The sequence below is a fragment of the Periophthalmus magnuspinnatus genome, chromosome 17 (genome assembly GCF_009829125.3).
Source record: "Periophthalmus magnuspinnatus isolate fPerMag1 chromosome 17, fPerMag1.2.pri, whole genome shotgun sequence".
NCBI classification, from domain to species: Eukaryota; Metazoa; Chordata; class Actinopteri; order Gobiiformes; family Gobiidae; genus Periophthalmus; species Periophthalmus magnuspinnatus.
Window position 1 is genome coordinate 8,070,752 of NC_047142.1, and position 20,135 is coordinate 8,090,886.

At 43.3% G+C, this 20,135-nt stretch overlaps 2 protein-coding genes across 2 annotated transcripts; both read right to left on the minus strand.

Annotated features, from left to right (window-relative positions):
• Positions 1–840: 840 nt before the first annotated feature.
• On the minus strand, positions 841–4,730 carry LOC129457017 (gap junction delta-4 protein-like). Its single transcript, XM_055228614.1, has 2 exons — positions 4,673–4,730; positions 841–1,838 (listed from the first exon to the last, which is right to left on the minus strand). The coding sequence occupies exons 1-2, from the start codon at positions 4,728–4,730 to the stop codon at positions 841–843; spliced, it is 1,056 nt and encodes a 351-aa protein (XP_055084589.1).
• A 2,825-nt stretch (positions 4,731–7,555) lies between these two features.
• LOC117385145 (cyclin-Y-like) lies at positions 7,556–18,932 on the minus strand. The gene is made up of 10 exons (XM_033982425.2): positions 18,399–18,932; positions 15,317–15,391; positions 13,123–13,157; positions 12,907–13,001; positions 12,757–12,792; positions 12,614–12,671; positions 10,806–10,925; positions 10,313–10,479; positions 9,981–10,143; positions 7,556–9,891 (listed from the first exon to the last, which is right to left on the minus strand). Exons 1-10 carry the CDS (start codon positions 18,556–18,558, stop codon positions 9,775–9,777), a joined length of 1,026 nt encoding a protein of 341 aa, XP_033838316.1. The 5' UTR covers positions 18,559–18,932; the 3' UTR covers positions 7,556–9,774.
• Between the last annotated feature and the right edge of the window lie 1,203 nt (positions 18,933–20,135).

A 20,135-nucleotide genomic window follows, 5' to 3' on the forward strand; every position in this document is an offset into this window, starting at 1 on the left:
AAGTATTAATAAATAAATAAATCCTGTCCTGTCTGTGAGCATGATCTGACCACAAATTCCATGTCCAAGGCCTTTTCTCTAAGTCCCAGCTGGAACCCTAGATACTAGAGACTTATTTTACCAAACACTACATGTTCAAAAAATGATTTAACCCAAGTATACAAAAGAAATAACCACTGGAAAAGAAATAAAACACCATATATTACTCTATCCTCTTCAATAGATACAAAACCAAAGAGTACATTTCAAACATCACAGTGTCATGTGTAAAAACTCATCATCTGGACAAGGTTTTACAGTCAAGACATTTGACCTGTCGTTTCTAACAAAAACATTAAAAACATGCAAAAATGAACAAAACACGATGCAGTCATAATGCCCTTGATAATACATCACAAATAATACATCACATTTTTCTGTTTTCTGTGATTTTGATTTTAAATGTCATAAACTTGACCTGTGTGTGTCTGTGTCCTGATTGGACAATCATCTAATCAGAAAGTAGAATGAGCCTCACATGACTCTCTCATTTGAGTTGCCAGGTTCAATGCTGAAATCCAGTTGGTTTAAACCTAAAAGGATTCTCTCTGATCTGCAGCCAATCATGACTCAGTGCTAGTGCAGCCTGTGCAGCTCAGTGGGTGAATTGTAGGTTCTGAGTTTTCACATGAGGCCTGTTCATAAACTGAGAATAAGACTCACTTGTGTCTGTATCTGCAGGTTAAGGCTCTGGACACAGGCTCAGTTGTGATTGTAGAACATTTTTTTAAACCTCAGGATAGATACAGTTTAAAGACTTATACATTACTCAAAGAGTCCAGGAGCGTAAGAGAAACGTGATCACACCCACGCCCTCTTGTGGTCCTGCGAGTCACTGTCAGACTGCTGCCCAGAGCCAGCCACGGCCGTCGCCACCCTCCTGCTAACACTGGGGGCAGGTGCCCGGGATGGCGTGGCTGCTCCTCGGTCTGGTCGTGGGTATAAGGGGGGCTTCAGCTGGCTCTGAGACCCAAAAGGAGAGGCTGTAGCTGGACATGAGAGCTCTGGTTTGGGGGCATGGTTATCTACGGGGAAATGAGGCTCACCGTTAGCATGTTTAGCATTCGGGCTACCTCTTTTCGTCAACAGATTGTCCATGTCTTCACTGGTTGTAAAGACGCTGCTCTGCTCTCCTTTACTTAGCTCCTCCAGTAGATTCTCCTGTCTCTTCCTCCATCCCACCATCGCCTTTAAAGAACTCACCAGGTCCAAAAAACTGAGAAATATTGAGAAAGCTGCTACAGCTAGCATGAAATTTAGCATTAGGGATTTTTCAGTGGGTCTGGAGATGTAGCACTCGATCCCGGATGTGCACGGTGCTTCGTAGCAGAGGAAACTTTTCGGAAATGCCAATCCAAAAAGGAAAAACTGCCCAACTCCGAACGCAGCTTCCAAAACCATCCGGAAGATCACGACGGACACATAGGCGCAGTAGAACCTGGGCGGGGTCCATTCCCGAAGTGCAGATTTGTGGAAAGATGGAGATGTTTCGAGGGTTAGTGGTGAGTTTCTTTCGCTGTGGAGAAGAGGAGGAGGTAGAGGGATGAGAGCAGGTTTGGACAGGACTTTGTGGGTGAGGTAAGTGCAGAAGATGAGGTGAGGAACCAGGAGCAGGATCAGATGGAAGAGCCAAAGACGGAGGATGGAGATGGGGGCGAAGACGTTGAAGCAGAGGTTGGAGCAGCCCGGTTGGATGGTGTTGCAGATGAAGCGCTCCTGTTCATCACTGAAGAGGGAGAATCCGGCCAAAAACACGAGAAGAGAACGAAAGCCAAGCATCAGCAGGAGCCAGGACTTACCTAAGAAGAGAGGCGGGGGAGATGGAGAGCGGGAGAGAGAGAGAGGGGGAGAGGAGAGAGAGAGGGATGGGGAGAGAAGGAGAGGAAGGGAGAGAGAGTAGAGAGAGAGAGAGACAGGGAAAGAGAGGGGGGGAGAGGGGCAAGAGAGAGAGGAAGGGAGATAGAGAGAGAGGGAGAGAGAGACAGGTAAAGAGAGGGAGTTGGAGTAAAGAGAGAGGAAGGGAGAGGGAAAGACAGCGAGAGGGAGGGAAAGAGAGTAGAGAAAGAGAGGGAGAGGGGAGAGAGAGAGGAAGTGAGATGAAGACAGAGAGGGAGAGAGAGACAGGGAAAGAGAGGAAGTGGGAAGTAGAGGGAGAGAGACAGGGAGAGAGAAGGGAAGGAGACAGGGAGAGAGAGGATTAGGCTTTGTTCATGATGTCATCATTTCAGGAGGAAAGCCTCTATGGGAGAATGTCAAAACCACATATGATAAACTCTGTGCTATCATCTTTTTCAAATTACAATTGTGCCTTAAAGGGCCAGTACATCATTTTTCCCCATGTGTTTGAGCTAAATGTGTCCAGTACAGATACTGTACATTGTATAAACAGCTCTTGAGGTCAAAATAAATCTGTTGTGTACTGTCAGCATCTTATAATAAAGCTTATAAACTCATTGTGATGAATAATTAGGATGCTCCAAATGCATAAGGTAAGTAAGGAAAAACTTTGGACCCCTGCCAACAATTTAAGATTAATCTAGTTCTGTTTTTCACATTTTTAAGACAGTGCCTTTAATTTTCTATCATCCACTTTTTGTTTCATGTGTTTAGGCCCAGTAATTCCACAGGTATGAACCATAAACCAGCTCATTCGTCAGACACATTACTTTTTATTTTACCTGTCAAATTTTATTTAAAAAGATGCATGATTTTGATTGTGAAAACCCAAACTGTTTTTTTTTTGTTCATAATTCCCTTTTTTCCTGCTCTGTGGATGTGTGTGTTCCTTGTTGCGACAGAGACACACACACAAACACACTTCCATATTTCTTTTCTTGTGTGAACCTGATCTGTGGACATTCTTATGGTCTCCTTCACCCCAGACTCTGGCTCCTCTCCTCTGTGTCTGTGCTAAAATAAAACCCACTGTTGTTTTTAATGACAAGTAGCTGTATCTTGAGTCGTGTTTATATGGGTTAGAGATTTCGGCACAAGCGATCCATATTGTCTTTTTATTTAATATAATTTATCGAGAGAAAGTCACTGATTTCCTCCTCTGATAAAAAACAAAACACAGATGACAGATGAAATACAGTCACGTCTTTGTTTATGACTATACTTGTTTTTAGACTATGGGGAAAAAATATGACTTTGAAAATCTAGGCCCATCAAAAAAAAAAGCGGTCAAACTATTGAAATTAAAGGTGCACTATGTAGCTTTTCCGATTGAAGGTCTGCCACCTGCTTGTCTCCATGGAGATGTCAGTGCTTTGCCAAGAATATTACACTATGGTAAATGGTCATGTTTTTATATAGCGCTTTTCCACCTCAAGGAACCACTCACCCATACTCACTCACATTCATATATCATTGTGCACAGATACAGGGAGAGAGGTGGGTTAAGTGTCTTGCCCAAGGACACAACAACAGCATTCATCTGTGGGAGCTGGAATTGCACCATCAACAAGTGGATCTGACAATAATGTTTATGTCCAGAGCAGGATTTGAACCATCAACCTTCAGCCAACCTACCCTAAACGGCATTAAACATCTATCTATCTATCTATCTATCTATCTATCTATCTATCTGTCCATCTTTTTATTGCTCAGAAAAACATGCATTCTTACTGTAAGCGCGCTCGCCTCTCCACAGATTTTTAACTTGACTTGAGTCACTGTGTAACTTCTCTATGGAGAAAAGCGCGACAGGTTGAACAAAAAGTGACATTGACAAAAAGAGAGCTGCTGAGATGACAGTGGCTCAGTTGGTAGAGCATTGTCCACTTGATGTAAAGTGCTTTGTGACCATTTACCATAGTGCACCTTTAAGATTAATATTAGTTTGTGGTTTAAAAAGTAAAACTAAAAAAGCAAAGCTGACTTTTATGAGCTTTAAACCATGTTATAATGTCGTTACCTCCTAAAAAACAGACCTGGAGATGTGTTTTGTTTCATTCACGCATATTTGGGTAACTCTTTATTATTAGTCTGTTACATCTCTACAGCTCAAAACGCTCTGTTCCACCTTGTGATGTCATCAAGTGGTAGTTTTCAAGTTAGCAGATCCTTAGTAGAAATTGCCAATTCCAGGGCTGAAATGATCCAAATGATTCTAGTGAAGGTGTTTGTGAAGTTTAAAAACACAGTGGAGCACTTCCTGTATTACCACATGATGACATCACAAGGTGGAACAGAGTGTTTTCAGTTTGAGATAAGAACTCAGCCTAAATATGCAGAGTTTGTGTGTTAAACATGTGAGAATGAAACAAAACACAACTCCAGGTCTGTTTGTGATGAGGAAACAACATTAGAACACAGATCTGAAAACAGCGTAACATGGGCCCTTTAATTCTGAACTCGCAGAGCCAATAAAAGTTAGAACAGTTAAACAAAACGTCCAGCTCTTTTTTTTATATATTAATTCCTGGATGTCTGAAAAATCTACATCAGTTAAACAAAGTCAGTGTTTTTTTTTTTTTTTGCTTTTAAATGTGACTGTGTGTTTTATGTTGACTCCAGGAAGAATAGTTACTCCTGCTGCGGTAAAAACAAAAGCAGATAAAATACAAAACACATCAAATTTGAAAATTCTAGGCTGATAATCAGAAACAGGTGAGTGCGTGGGGAGTCTTACCCGTGAAGGAGACGTTTTGGCTCACGGTGATCAAAACTAAGTCCTTGGCTCCGACCATCTTCATTCTCTGCTCTGGTCCCAAGTCCTGGTCCGAGTCCTGGTCCTGGCCCAGACCTGGTTCAGATTCAGTCTCCCGTTCAGCAGTGGAGAGTCACCTGTTCTCTTCAATGCCAAAAACTGGTTTAAGTTCCAGTTTAGACCCTAAAAACGTCCTTAACAAGTCCCTGATCCTAGTTCTTGAATCTTGGAGTTCTCTTGTGTCACTTCTCTGTCTGGAGGCTTCAGTTCTGGTGTCGTCCTGGTTCCCTCTGGTCTGAGTCCTGGTCCAGTCCTGGTCTAGCTCCAGACTGGTCCCACAGGCTGGTCCCAGGTCCCTTTAAGCCTCACACCCCTCTGTTACTAAAGGGTTTCTTGTTCCACACTGGTCTATTCTTATCAAGGACTATCAAAGCATAGCAGGCATAGCAAGGTCCTGCAGCCTTTCTTACGAGGGACGAGCCCGGGCTGGACTTTTTACGCAAAATTCAAGCTCAAATCTTCAAAAATCTTTAAAATAAATACATAAATCGAAGATGGACATGATCAGAAAGTGTGACATTTTTGAAGTGCCATCATTTCCTCCACAAAGAACGGAATCTCTTGTTGCTAACCCAGTAGTTTAGATCTGTACAAACATGTTCTGAAATGTCCTCGTGTGTGTCAGATGCCCTCCCTGTGTCTCCATGGGGTCTTATCCTGCATAAAAACTGCTCACCCTGTAGTCCAGATCCATATAAACCCGCTACGTAATGTGATTCTTGTATTCGTTTCACCTTTGAACCTTATCTACTCTTATTAAATTGTGAGTTCAAAGCTCGTCAGATTTCACATTTACGTATATTTCCCAAATCGTTCAGCGCCATCTCAGGTTTCACAAAACATTACAGTACATCTGAGGTGGAGACTCGTAACTTGGCGTGACGTCTTGAGCCACTAGGCGGCGCTCTGTGTTGCATTGTAAACATCTTGGTGTTAAACATACAACACGAGGCTCTTTAAATGTTGTCTATCTATAGAAGTGTCAGGGAGCGGCAAAGTACCACTGTGTTATAGACAGTGGTGCGACGTGCAGAAGGAAAAGTAGTATAGTACACGTTTCAGGTTTGTCTATTTTACTTAAGTAGATATGTTTTACTTTTACTTCACTACATTTGAGAGCAGTATCTGTACTTTCTACTCCACTACATTTTTGAACAGAACTCAAAAGTGAAAGTATTTTTTATGATTGTTTGAAAGCTGCTGAAAAGGCTAAGGGTTTATTTTGAACATGTTTGTAGTTAGAGCAAAAAATAAAAAATAAATAAAAAGATAGCTAGCAAAAAAAAAAAAAAAAAAACAACAAAAAACAACAAAAAAAACAAACAAAAACGATTGATTAAATTTCTGTTGAACTAAATCCAGCATAAATCTGTATCATCTGTATTCATGTGATACCTTTTGCCCTGGTATCTGTACTTTTACTATAGTAACAAAATTGAGTACTTCTTCCTCTGTGTTAAAGCAAGTGTGGCATCAACAGAATGTTTAAAAGTTCGTGTGACACATTTGCTTTCAGTTTTGAACATAAAAGGTAAAAATGTTACTATTTAAATACGTATATGTGTTTTTCTAGCCTCAAAATGTATTTCAGATTCAAAAAGTATCATTTATAATTAAACTCTATGTAATTAAACTCTGTATTTGTCCAGTAAAACCTAAAATTGTAAAGTGTTTGAATAGTGCCCAGGAGAGATCACTCAATTATTCAAACATGCATGGATCACATCTAAAACCGACATGTTTTTAATGAGGGAACAGTGAGGAAAGGTCCAAAAAGTTGATTTTGTATAGTACCCCCTGTTTAACTTATCATTTGTACAAATCTAGTTGTTTTTTGTGCCTTATAACCAAAAGCTCAATGCTCCATATCCTGTTCCACTCAGATCATTTTGTTGTTGTGTTTAAGAGCGGTGAACTTTTTGTACAGTTAACGAAAAATAAGTGGGACTAGGGACAGTCACTTTTCCGTCAGTCTGCCCCGACTCCACTCTGGCTCTGACAAAGGAAAATACACTGACCTATAGGAGAGTGGACTACTGTAAAAGTGAAGGTTCTCTGACATCCAGTCTACAATACATCTGCTCAGTGTGCAATTACATCAAGCTGGCCACACGGGGGCAGCACTTGCTTTTACTACATGGGACAATAGTGTGAGCTGCACCTGTTCCCTACACCACCCCCCATCCACAGGGAAGGTTCTTACATGTGTCTGGTTTTGAAGATACGTGTATTGAAGATATAAACTCGGCATTCAAATATCCAGCGGTGGATGAAGTACTCAAGTTTGTTACTTAAGAAAAAGTACAGATACAGAGGTAAAAAGTTCCTCCAGTAAAAGTAGTTTTGTGTATTTATTTTTGTTTGCTCAAAGAGCAAGCTTTAAGTCAAAAACTTTAGTCAGAATGTTTCCACGAACATGGTAAAAATAACCCCTCAAAAATCAAATGGAAAGTACTTTTTACTTTTCCATCCAGTTCAAAAATGTAGTGTAGTAGAAAGTACAGATACTGCTTTCAAATGTAGTAAGTAAAAGTAAGTAAGAGTAAGAGTAAGAGTAAAAAGTATCCACTGTAAAATGTACTTAAGTTATGTACAGATACCTACAAATTCCACTTAAGTACAGCACTTTACTACTTGTACTTCCTTATGTTCCACCACTGCAAATATTAGATATCAGTATTTTCTCAAGATCTAAATTGTACAATCCATAGATAAAACAGCTATTGATATATTGAGACCACACCCACCTGCAGCAGTGTTGGTCCATGATGTTAGTGAGTCACAAAGATAACCACTCTGCCAGAGCTGTGTGCTTGGATTGTTTATTACTATCACAAGATTTCAGTTTGTGACAAAAGTGGACTTTTACACAAACACAAAGATCTAAGTATATCAAATGTTACAATTTTAAACAGACTACCTGAGGGTCTATGGGGCTGAGGGTCTGTGGGGCTGAGGGTCTATGAGGGTCTATGAGGGTCTATGAGGGTCTATGGGGCTGGGAGCCTATGGGACAGGGGGTCTATGAGGGTCCATGGGGCTGAGGATCCATGGGGCTGAGGTCTATCTGACTGAGTGTCCATGCGACTGAGGGTCTATGGGGCTGGGGGTCTATGGGGCTGAGGGTCTATGGGACTGAGGGTCCATGGGGCGGAGGATCTGTGAGACTGAGGGTCTATGGGGCAGAGGGTCCATGGGGTTGTGGATGTGCGCTGCAAAAACAGATCAAATGACTCCAAATCAGAATACTGACCTGTTTTTTACTATAACATTAATTAAATCTTGGTCTTAAATTCCATAAACTTGACGAACATGATTGTAGTAACTTTTTTAAACCAGTAGGAGGCAGTATACAAACACCTCTTTTGTTTTTTGTTGTTCTAAAATAATCTCACTCCAGAGAATTCCAGAATTTGAACAACATTCGTACTTTTATCGGGCTCGCATCTCCACATACCTCACCTGTAATTTGCCTTGGCTGCATCCCCTGTTTTCCTCCGAAGAAACAAACATTTAATACCCTACTACGGAACATTCCAGGCGCAGCAACGACATCAGTCTCGAGGCAGACGTGTGGCAGACCCCTCATTTGAGAAGCAAAGTAAAACAGGACTATTATTCTAAATTGAAGTCATTTGAAGTACTTCGAAGTATAAAGTGTGTTGTTTTTGCAGTCAGATCAGAGTAAAAACGCATGGTGAGAGTGAACTTTGTGTACATAGGCAAAAAACTGACTAAAAATACCTTAAAAATAATAAATATTCGTCGTTGTGCAGTACACGGGGGGAGACCTGAACACACAGAAATCACATACAGTATAGTGACCATATTAATAATGCCGTCATAGGAAAGTACTCGGGACAGTCTCGTGTTGTTCCAAACGCTCTGCTCAGGTTTAGGCACTGAAAAAAAAGTCTTCTTCCTCCAAAAAAAAAAACAAGTGAATAGTTCTTTTAAAATTTCATAATCCATATTTTTAAGTCTGTAGTATTTCCCATAAAAGTTTTTCATCCAAAGTTCATATGTAGCATCTCAAATATTCTGTGCCGGTAGCTTCATGGTTCAAGTCTGGTGCTAGCGTTCAGATATGGCAGTAGCAGTAGTGGTTGTAGTAGCAGTAGTGGTTGTTGATGTAGTAGTAGTACTTGTAATATTGGTAGTTGTTGTAGTTGAGTTGGAAAAGGACAACATTTCAGGGTCCCATCTGTAATCCACATTGGCTTCGAACTTGCTTGAAGAGACAGTAGTAGTAGTAGTAGTAGTAGTAGTAGTAGTAGTAGTAGTAGTAGTAGTAGTAGTAGTAGTAGTACTAGTAGTAGTAGTAGTAGTACTAGTAGTAGTAGTCAAAGTAGTAGCAGTCGCATTAGTAGTAGTAGCAGTACTAGTAGTTATAACTGGATAGCTGGGACCCTCTTGACTCCATACAGGTCATTCACAATGGCTATAGTAGTATAGTAGTAGTAGTTGCAGTGGTATTTGTAGCAGTATTTGTATGAGTAGTTATGAGAGGGGCCCATTTGTTGTACTAGAAGTAAAAGCAGTAGAAGTATTTGTAGTAGTAGTAACAGTCTTAGTAGTAGTAGTCGCAGTAACAGTACTAGTAGCAGCAGTAGCAGTAATAATATTTGTAGTAGTAGTTAGGAGTGTGTCAAGGAGAGTATCACTTGACCCCACACAGGTTGTAGTAGTACTGGAAGTATTTGTAGTAGTTGTAGTTGTAGTGGTAGTAGTAGGAGTCACAGCAATGGTAGTAGTAGTAGCAGTAGTAGAAGTATTTGTAGTAGTAGTGGTGAAATAGTAGTCGCAGTAACAGTAACAGTAGTAGTAGTAGCAGCAGCAGTAGTAGTATTTGTGGTAGTAGTTATGAGTAGTTACATCTCTAGGATTCACTTGACCTCGCACAGGTTGTTGTAGTAGTAGTAGAAATATTTGTAGTAGGAGTTGTGAAATAGTAGTCGCAGTAACAGTAACAGTAGTAGTTGTAGCAGCAGTACTAATAGTAGTTGTAGTAGTTGTAGTAGTAGTTATGAGAGTATCGCTGGGACCCACTTGACTCCACACAGGTTGTCCACACTGGCTGAGCGCTTCCTCGCTGCTCTTCGGGCTTCTCTGTATTTGTCGTCACAGAGTCGAGAAATCGCCTGAAATAAACATAAAAATACTTCAGTTTTATAGACCTCGCTCAGTCTTGGTTCAGTCCTGGTTCAGACCCGGTTTAGACCCGGTTTACCTCTAGTTTGTGGGCCTTGTCCCGGCTCAGAGGCTCCAGGGGGTAGCTCAGGTTGTTGGTCTCGGACAGGGAGCGCAGGTCAAAGTAATATTTGGCGTAAACACTCGACGGGACGTTTATGTTGAACTGAAGCAGCTCCAGGAAGTGACGCTCCAACTCGTTCCTTCAAAATAAAACACAACCATGTCAGATGTATCCCTGTGTGTCAGATGCCCTCCCGTCCTCCTGTATCCCTGTGTGTCAGATGCCCTCCCGTCCTCCTGTGTCCCTGTGCGTCAGATGCCCTCCCGTCCTCCTGTGTCCCTGTGTGGACTTATATTGTACTGTCTCACATGTCCTCCACGGTGATGTCCTTCATGATCTGGCAGTAGTCCACGTTCCACACAGCCTGATCGTCCCACACTTTGGAGGCCAGAAGAATGGCTCCTAACACGATCCTCTTCCAGTTCCCGGGACAGATGTCCATCTCGGCGTAGGTCAGGAGCCTCTCCAGGTACACCTGCAGAAATACACAGTACACACAGTAAGTACAGGTTTACAACATATACCTGATCTGTGGCAGGAGTGGGAGAGTACTGAGGCAGATTAATGGCAGTAATACACCAGTTGTAGTACTTGTTGGAGTAGTAGTAGAAGTTGAAATAGATGACAACAAGCTGTCTAACCCAGGACTGAACCATGAGTCTTTTATAAATATGATGGACAGTATCAATATAAGTGTAAGACATTATACACCATTATTCTTATAAGTACTCCTGACCCGTGCCATGGTCAGGAGTACTTAGCTGTAGATTTGTTGGGATATTTCTTGAGTTTGTCCCTCACCAGAGTGACGATGGCGCACTCGGCCGTGAGCTGAGCGGCGCTGAATAGCGTTCTCACAAATCTGTAGATCTGCTTCTGCTCCGGGTCGTGTTTGTCGTAGTCGAGAGGGACCTCGTGTTTCTGACGGACAAACACAGAGATTCAGATCAGGAACATCAGTCTCATGTGTTTATGAGAGACACGGCGTTAAACATCAGGAAGCACAACTCAGGTGGAAAACACGGGCGTTAATATAATAAAACTACATAACCTACGGAGACAGCCATTAACATCCAGAAGATTCTAACGTGTTTATATCAACACGTCAGCGGCATCAGGGGCGTGGGGTTTACGTGTAAACTCTATGGCTGGACTAATGTTTCCGTGGCGTGTCTGAGCATTTAAAGGTACACTTTACTGTCTCCATAGGCAAATCTGTCCTGCATTTGACCCATCCTTTAATAGCACTGGGGCATCTCATCAGGAGCAGTGAGTGACCCATGTCTCAGCCTCCCTCTGTCAGACCCTCACAGACTTTAACACAGTTTAAGACTAGACTGAAAACTCACCCCTCCTCCCTGGCATTTAATACTAGACAGGATATGTAGGTGTGTTATTGTTTTCCTATGTGTGCTGTTATCTGTGTATTTGTTTACTTTTATGTGAAGCATGTTATTTAGCTGAAGTTGTTTTAAATGCACTATTCACCTTATCCTGGAAGTTGCCGTGGGCGTAGCCATTGTCATCAGTGTGTTATTTTGCATGGGGCTAGTGATTTTGAGAGCAAACACGTTCTATGCGGACTACAGAGCCGTTTTAAAGCGTCCCAGAGAATCGGTGAGGTGTGGACGTGTGGGTCTCATGAACATAGAACATTTTACACAAATCAACACGACTTTATATCATATTTTTGGAAAACTACACAATGTAAAAGTTTGTAACTAAATCTACACTTACAAGTAACAAACATTTAAAGGTGCACTCTGTAACTTTTCTGGTGAGGGTCTGCCTCCTGCTCGTCTCCATGGTGATGTGACTGATGTTATTAAACTGCACCATCCTGCGTGTGTTCAGTGTGTTCAGTTACAGCTGTTTTTAATTGCCCAATAACGTCTTGAAGAGATCGGCCTGGTGGCATCGGCTGCTTGTTTCCATGGAGATGACAGTTAAAAGCATACTTTGGAACACTCTCCATGGACGTTTAATGCCGTACTGTGGAGAGACATTTGAGAGCACTTTCTACTCAACTACTTTCTGAATAGGACTGACAAGTAAAAAGTATTTTTCATATGATTTGAGGAGTTATTTTGACCATGTTTGTGGAAACATCCTGACTAAAGTTTTCGAGTTCAAGCTTCGGCTTTGAGCAACAAAAATAAATACACAAAATTCATCAGAAAAATTAAGAAACTGATTCATCTGTCTGATTTTTAGATCTATATAACTACATTTAACACTAACAAATGGACAACACTTGTGCGAAATACTTTTACTTTTTACTCTTAAATTTACACTACTTTATATCATATTTTTGAGGCAAAACGTTTCCCAAATTTGCCATTGAAAAGAATGAAATTCCCCCTTCACCTGCAAGTGCCACCACAAAGAAAGAGCGATTTGGAGCGTTTAGAGGCAAAAGTGGGCGTGGCTAAATAAGGTCAACAGAAATAAACCTGATTTGAAATGAATGGATTAAACGGCAAAGTCGGAAAATCTGAATTTTTGGTTGAATCCGTCACACGCCAACGAGTTTCAAGCGTCTTCCCTCAGATTCGAATGCGTTTATCATTTAGATTTTGTCATTGTGGTCCGAACGCAACCCGACTCACTGTGAGAGGGTGAAGCTTCTCATCAAAAATGTCCAGCAGCATCCCTCCGTCTGGATCCCTGACGAGAAAACGAAACAGAGAAACTTAAACTTAACACAAAACGACATGTAGTGAACGTGTCCGGCGATAAACCCGCGTCTCACCTGTTCTTGATGTGGTAGTAAATGGCCAAAGACAGACTGTGGGAGGAGTCACACACAGAGGTTCACTTCATTTACATTTATAAAGCCTCTATAATATCCCGCTGTAAACCGTTACTATGGCAACGCTCTAAACATGTCCTCTGGCCTCACCATTTGACCGTGTACTTGAGGTGCGGGCGGCTCACTGTGTTGTCGTCCAGGAAAATGGTGGAACATGAGCTGTATTTCCTTCTGCTCGTTCCATTCTGGAAATAAATGATACATATGTAATAGTAGAAGTATTAGTAGTAGTAGTAGTAGCATTAGTAGCCATGATAGCAGTAGTAGTAATAGTAGTAATAGTAGTAGTAACATGTTAATACATACATTGTTGATAAACAGACTCTTCCTTTTGTCCCGAACTGCAGAAAAAAAAACAAAAAAACAAAAATTGTGATTAATCGATGTTGTAAGTTCCCCAAAACGTGTGTCACTGCAGAGGAAGAGCTGAGTCTCACCAAACCAGACCAGATCAAACCAGACCAGACCAAACTTTTGAAAAAATGTGTTTTACTTAAAAACACTAGACCTGGTTCATTACATTTTTGCCCTGGTTCTTGGCTTTCAAAGTACAGAAACTAAACATGCACAGAACTAGACCAGGACTAAACCAGGACTAAACCAGGACTAAACCAGGACTAAACCAGGACTAAACCAGGACTAAACCAGGACTAAGCCTAATTTAACCCAGATTCAGACCAGAGACTGGCTCTTAACCAGAACTGAGCCAGGACCAACACAAGACTGCAAGTTAGAAATAAATAAGACTAAAACTGTTTCAAACTGACATGAGTTTGAAACAGTGGAGCAGCAGGGGGCGCCACAGCACACACACACACACACTTACTGGTCCGACTCGGCACAACTGAAATCAACAACAACAAAACACCTCAATGTTTGTCCCAGTTTCGTACAGACTCATAGTACATAGTAAATATACAAATAACTGTAGTATTTCTCATGTAGACTTTAAAGAGCAGGTATGGGGCATTAACTGCTAATACATAACATATTTAGATCACCATGTTACCTTTTATTGTTTTGAAAATTGTACATTTCCTGAATAAAACGTATCAACATGTTTCACTTTCATTTTTGCTCCATTTGCTCACCATTTTCCTCCACTTGCTCTTTGTGCTAAATCACCCCCCCTTCAGAGCACTTCAGTAGTTGTAGTGTATTGTTTTATATCATGTTTTTTGTATATTTATTGAAAATTGTCACTTGTGAGCATGGGTGATGTAGGCTTATACAGGTTCATACAGCTAACCGTACAGAGGGTTCAAACAGTGCCTGGGAGAGATCACTAGATTACTCAAACATGTACGTATGACATCTAAAACTACATCAGGCATGTTTTTAATGAGGGAGCAATATTATAACATGGTAGAAAGCAAAAAAAAAGAACATTTTGCTTTAAAAAGATGTAACCCAAATAACTATTGAGGACCATTTCACATTTATAACTCACACATTTTAGAGCATAAACATGAGGAAAACTAAATATTTATAAAAGTTTGTCAAACACATATTCATTTCAATAGACCCATTCACAGTGAAAAAAGATTTGAAGAACAACTAAACTTTTAAAGGTGCAGTCTGTAACTTTTCTGGTGAGGGTCTGCTTCCTGCTTGTCTCCATGGTGATGTGACTGATGTTATTAAACTGCACCATCCTGCGTGTGTTCAGTGTGTTCAGTTACAGCTGTTTTTATCGCCCAATAACGTCTTGAAGAGATCGGCCTGGTGGCATCGCCTGCTTGTTTCCATGGAGATGACAGTTAAAAGCATACTTTGGAACACTCTCCATGGACGTTTAATGCCGTACCGCAGAAGATCCATTCCAAAGCAGTAACATCTCCATGGAAACGAAGGTGGTAGACCCTTTTCCTCCCAAAGAAACCTTACATAGTGCAGCTTTAAAAGTGTGTGTCAGTATAATCCAAAGAGCCAGAGCTGCCAGGGGCCCTCACCTCTCTGTGTGACAGTGTGGAAGGTACAAAAGTACAAGTAGAAAAGAGTACTGTACTTAAGTAGAATTTTTAGATATCTGTAATTTCTTTAAGTATATTTTATAGTGGATACTTTTTACTCCATTACATTAGAAAGTAGATGTCTGAACTTTCTACTCCACTACATTTTTAAACTGGACTGAAAAGTAAAAAGTACTTTTCATATGATTTGAGGGCTTATTTTGACCATTTTCGTAGTAATATTCTGACTAAATTTTTCGAGTTCAAGCTTCGGCTTTGAGCATCGAAAATAAATACACAAAATTCATGAGAAAACGAAGACATTGTTTCGTCTTGTTTCTGTGACCAAAACATGTCTCATTTTAGATATAACTACATTTACACTTTAACAAATGAACAATACTTCTGTGACATACTTTTTACTCTTTAAGTAGATTTTTAAAGGGTACTTCAATGCTTTTACATGTGATATTTTTACTTTTACAGGAGTAACTTTTTAGCTCTGTGTACTTTTACTTCATTCACTCGTTGATAAAAACCAAACGCACCGTCATTATGAGATTTGCTGAGGAACAGGGTGCTGTCCCGAGGGTGGTCCGAAGGGTTAGACGCCAAGTTCAGCTCTGAAACGCAAAATAGATATGTTCACTTTAGAACAGGTCTGCAAAAGTCAAATCCATAAATGTTTTGTTTTTCCCTGATCACTTCTATCTGTGACGAGGTCCATTCTCCCGCTCTGTTTATCCAACCACAACATCTGCAGATTAACTAGAGACATCTGACCTGCCCCATCTCAGTCTGATACTACAGGGGTATAGGAGCATGGGAGGGCATCTGACACACAGGGATACTTGAGGACGGGAGGGCATCTGACACACTCTGACCCAGATCTGGCCTCTCCGTGTGAGTGACCAGTGAAACTCGATTCGCTCAGACTCAGAGCAGTGAAAGAGGAGATCTGAGGGCTCTTACATAAAACATACAGAGCAAGTACCAAGAAAGAGGGAGCGACGAGAGGAGAGGAAGAGGAGAGAGACAGACAGAAAGAGAGAGGGGAGAGGAGAAAGAGAGAGGAGAGGAAGAGGAAAGAGACAGAGAGAAGAGAGAGGGGGGAGAGAGAGGAGAGGAAGAGGAGAGAGACAGACAGAAAGAGAGAGGGGAGAGGAGAAAGGGAGAGGAGAGGAAGAGGAAAGAGACAGAGAGAAGAGAGAGGGGGGAGAGAGAGGAGAGGAAGAGGAGAGAGACAGACAGAAAGAGAGAGGGGAGAGGAGAAAGGGAGAGGAGAGGAAGAGGAAAGAGACAGAGAGAAGAGAGAGGGGGGAGAGAGGAGAAGAAGAGGAGAGAGGGGAGAGAGAGGGGAGAGGAGAAAGAGAGAGGAGAGGAAGAGGAAAGAGACAGAGAGAGAGGGGAGAGAGAGGAGAGGAAGAGGAGAGAGGGGAGAGAGAGGAAGAGGAGAGAGACAGAGAGAGAAGAGAGAGAGGGGAGGGAGAGGAAGAGGAGAGAGACAGAGAGAAGGGAGAGGGGAGAGAGAGAGGAGAGGGAGAGGAAGAGGAGAGACAGAGAGGAAGAGGAGAGACAGAGAGAAAGAGAGAGGGGAGAGGAGAAAGAGAGAGAGAGAGAGGAGAGACAGAGAGAGGAGAGGAGAGAGGGGAAAGGAGAAAGAGAGGGGAGAGGAAGAGGAAAGAGGGAGAGAGAAGGGAGAGGGGAGAGAGAGGAGAGGAAGAGGAGAGAGAGGAAAGAAAGACGGAGCGACGAGAGGCGAGAGACAGAGAGAGGGGGAGAGGAGAGAGGGGGGAGAGAGAGAGGAGAGGAAGAGGAAAGAGACAGAGAAAGGGGGCAGAGGAGAGGAGAGAGAGGAGAGAAGAGAGACAGAGAAAGAAAGAGAGACAAAGAGAGGAGAGAGAGAGTGAGAGGAGAGGAAGAGGAGAGACAGAGTGAGAGAGAGAGGAGAGATAGGGGAGAGGAGAGGAAGAGGAGAGAGACAGAGAGAGAGAGAGAATAAAGGAGAGGAGAGAGGGGAGAGGAGAGGGGAGACGAGAGACAGAGAGAGAGGGCGGAGAGGAGAGGAGATGGGGGAGAGGAAAAGAAGAGGAAAGAGGGGAGAGGAGAGAAGGAGGGGAAGAGAGCAAGAGAGAGAGGGAAGGGAAGAGCGGACGAGAGGTGACGAGGGAGAGTGGAGAGAGAGGGGAAGAGGGGGAGAGAAGAGAGAAAGAGAGAAGAGAATGCAGTTGTTCCGACCCCCCACTGGAGCAGATCCATGTTATTTGTGCTGTGTTTTCAGTCACATGTCTCTGGGTCAGTCATGCACAAGAACGCTCCAGTAATGCTAACACTGTCCGCTAAAGCTAACACCGGAGTCTGTGCTAAACTAACAACACAAACATCATTTATGGAACTTAACCAAATTCAAACTGCTCCGACTGCAACGCCAAGAGAATAAGTCCAATCAAAAGAACATCTGCACTATGGACCCGCTCAGTCCTGAATCTAAGACTAAACCAGGACTGAACAAGATCTGAACCAGGACTAAACCAGGACTAAACCAGGACTAAACCAGGACTAAACCAGGACTAAACCAGGACTAAACCAGGACTAAACCAGGACTAAACCGGGACTACAGACATCTGCTCTGAGGTGCAGTCTCTAATGATCTTTGCGTGTCCTTCTCACCTGACTCATTTCCCACATACCTCTGTAAATGAGTTAACACATGCACCACTCTCAAACAGAGGCCAGATGGGCGAAGTGTCTTGCACAAGGACACATCAACACTGGTCCCCTGAGCCAGAACGGTCAGGGTCATGGTCAGGATATTTACATTTACATCTTATCTAATTAATGATATGTTTTTTGTCAGTCCTCATTGTACAAGTGTAAAGTCAGCTGACGCTTGGCCGCAGAGTCCAGAGAATGGTGTGATTGTTATGGAGAAGAGAAAGAGGAGGAGGAGGAGTGAAGGAAGAGGAGAGGGAGGGAGGGGAGGAGACGCAGTCAAAACAAACCTCAGGCAAAACCACCACACGTGTAGGAAACATAATAACAAATGCAAACATTGTGTCAGATGCCCTCCCGTCCTCCTGTCTTAGTGTTTGTCAGATGCCCTCCCTTTGTGTCAGATGCCCTCCTTTTGCGTCAGATGCCCTCCCTCTGTGTATCAGATGTCCTCCTTTTGTGTCAGATGCCCTCCCGTGTGTCAGATGCCCTCCCGTGTGTCAGATGCCCTCCCTTTGTGTATCAGATGCCCTCCTTTTGTGTCAGATGCCCTCCCGTGTGTCAGATGCCCTCCCTATGTGTCAGATGCCCTCCTTTTGTCAGGTGCCCTCCCATCCTCCTGTCTCAGTGTGTCAGATGCCCTCCCGTGTGTCAGATGCCCTCCTTTTGTGTCAGATGCCCCCTCCCTGTGTGTCAGATGCCCTCCCATCCTCCTTTCACAGTGTGTGTCAGATGCCCTCCCTATATGTCAGGTGCCCTCCCATCCTCCTGTCTCAGTGTGTGTCAGATGCCCTCCCCGTGCGTCAGGTGCCCTCCCCGTGTGTGTCAGATGCCCTCCCCGTGTGTGTCAGATGCCCTCCCCGTGCGTCAGGTGCCCTCCCCGTGCGTCAGGTGCCCTCCCCGGTGCATGTCTCGTACCGTCCAGGTTCTCCCGGTCGCTGATGTGCTGTAGGTGGCTGCAGACGGTGTCCTCGCGGCTCAGGTCGGACTCTGGTGGGCAGGAGTCGAGGCGGGAGTGGGCCTTCCTCCGGAGCTTCGGGCTGGAGGAGACGCAGCAGGACGACACCGAGCCCCCCATCCTCCGCGCGGGCTCTCGGACTCACAAAGTACCGTCTCCTGCACCGAACCAACCGCGGGCTACGTCATGAGCTCCACCGTAACGCGCGTGCTTCTGCCGCGTCTGGATAACTCAACCATCCTCCGCGGCCCTGGTGCTCACTGCTCCGCGCTCAGGCCGCCGTCACCAGAGCTCCAAGCCGCCCATGAGCGCCTTCAGGCCGTATCACTGTTCTCCAGAAGCACCGCGGGGATCAGCGGGTCTCAGCGCGGGTCACAGCGGGGAGAGCATCGTTACGCGGCGGGGAAAGCGAGAGGGAGGATGGAGGGATGGAGGGATGGATGACACGGGCGCATCCTCACGAGCGTTTCCGGTTCACCAGCACGCGCACAGACAGAGGGTCACGTGGGTTCAGTGCATTATTCATGGGCTGCGCGCGCCCTGCTCTGTAGAGGCGCACAGGACTCAGCAGGGACGTGTTTGTGATCTATGTTAGACTGTTATTCCCTCATCAAAAACAGACCTGAAGTTGTGTGAATGAACCAAAACACAACTCCAGGTTTGTTTTTGATGAGATAACAGCTTTCTAAAATTTTGCCTGGGACATAATGAACAAGAAGGATACAGTCTTATCAGTAAAATATGGTCTGATTAAAACTCCAGGTTGCTGTAGGACTTCTGCGCATGCGTGTAAAGGCGAGAATCATGACCATGTTAAAGTTTAGTTTTGTATCTAACTATTTGACATAAACTGGTGACCCCTAGTGGCACATTTGGCTACTGCAGTAACACAGGCAGTGACAGGTTTTTGTTTATTTCATGTATTGTTACTTTGCAGGTGACGTCATCAACACTCCCCGGGGGTCTGATGCTAACTGCAGGCACTACTCTGTCTGCAGCTCTGTTACTCAAGTTAGACTTTGATGTAACACAATCTGACCATAAAGAACTGGCTAAGCTGGAACTGCAGCAGGTGAGCTGATTTGCGCTGTTAAACAAGTCCCTCTCACATAACATTAGCCAACAGTGTTTCAGTTTAGTATCACCTTGTTGTTGAAAATCAAACACCTAAACACGTCTTCATCGCATGTGCTGTTTAAATCCATTTTGTAGCCTATTTTTTTCATGCGTTTTCAGACTTTTTTGGGCTGTGCTTGCGGGTTGTGCGTTGTGTCACCATGGCAACTGCTAAACATCCCGCCTGCACATACATGTAGAACACCCCCCAGCATGATGACACACAGCAAAGTATCAACAGGCTGCCATATAGACAAGTGTGGATTTGTACATGCTAGTAAATGTATGTAGTACACGGTATGATCCAGCAGAGGGCGCTCCACACTTACGCACTAGACTCAGTTTCTGTACTCAGGCTCCTTTACCCATCTTAATATTCACAATAACGATAACACAGTGCATTATTCCACATGTCTGTCTTCTTCTGCGTTTGTCCTTGCACCAAATGTAGGCCTATATATTTTTGGGTCTGTTATAGGCTCAGTTTATTCCTCATACAGTCTCAGATAGTCCAGGTTTAGATCTACTGGACAAATGTTTCCTTAGGTATTTCTTAGGTCTATTTGGTTTGAAAAGCTTGA

Bases quoted from the DNA above. Each gene is read 5' to 3' on its own strand.
- LOC129457017 (XM_055228614.1), bottom strand. From the start codon at position 4,730: ATGGTCGGAGCCAAGGACTTAGTTTTGATCACCGTGAGCCAAAACGTC. The intron at 1,839-4,672 runs GTAAGACTCCCC...CTCTCTTCTTAG, and splicing joins CCAAAACGTCTCCTTCACGG to GTAAGTCCTGGCTCCTGCTG.
- LOC117385145 (XM_033982425.2), bottom strand. From the start codon at position 18,558: ATGGGGGGCTCGGTGTCGTCCTGCTGCGTCTCCTCCAGCCCGAAGCTC. The intron at 13,158-15,316 runs GTGCGTTTGGTT...TTTTTTCTGCAG, and splicing joins CAGCAAATCTCATAATGACG to TTCGGGACAAAAGGAAGAGT. The intron at 10,926-12,613 runs GTGAGTCGGGTT...TTTGTCCGTCAG, and splicing joins AGAAGCTTCACCCTCTCACA to AAACACGAGGTCCCTCTCGA.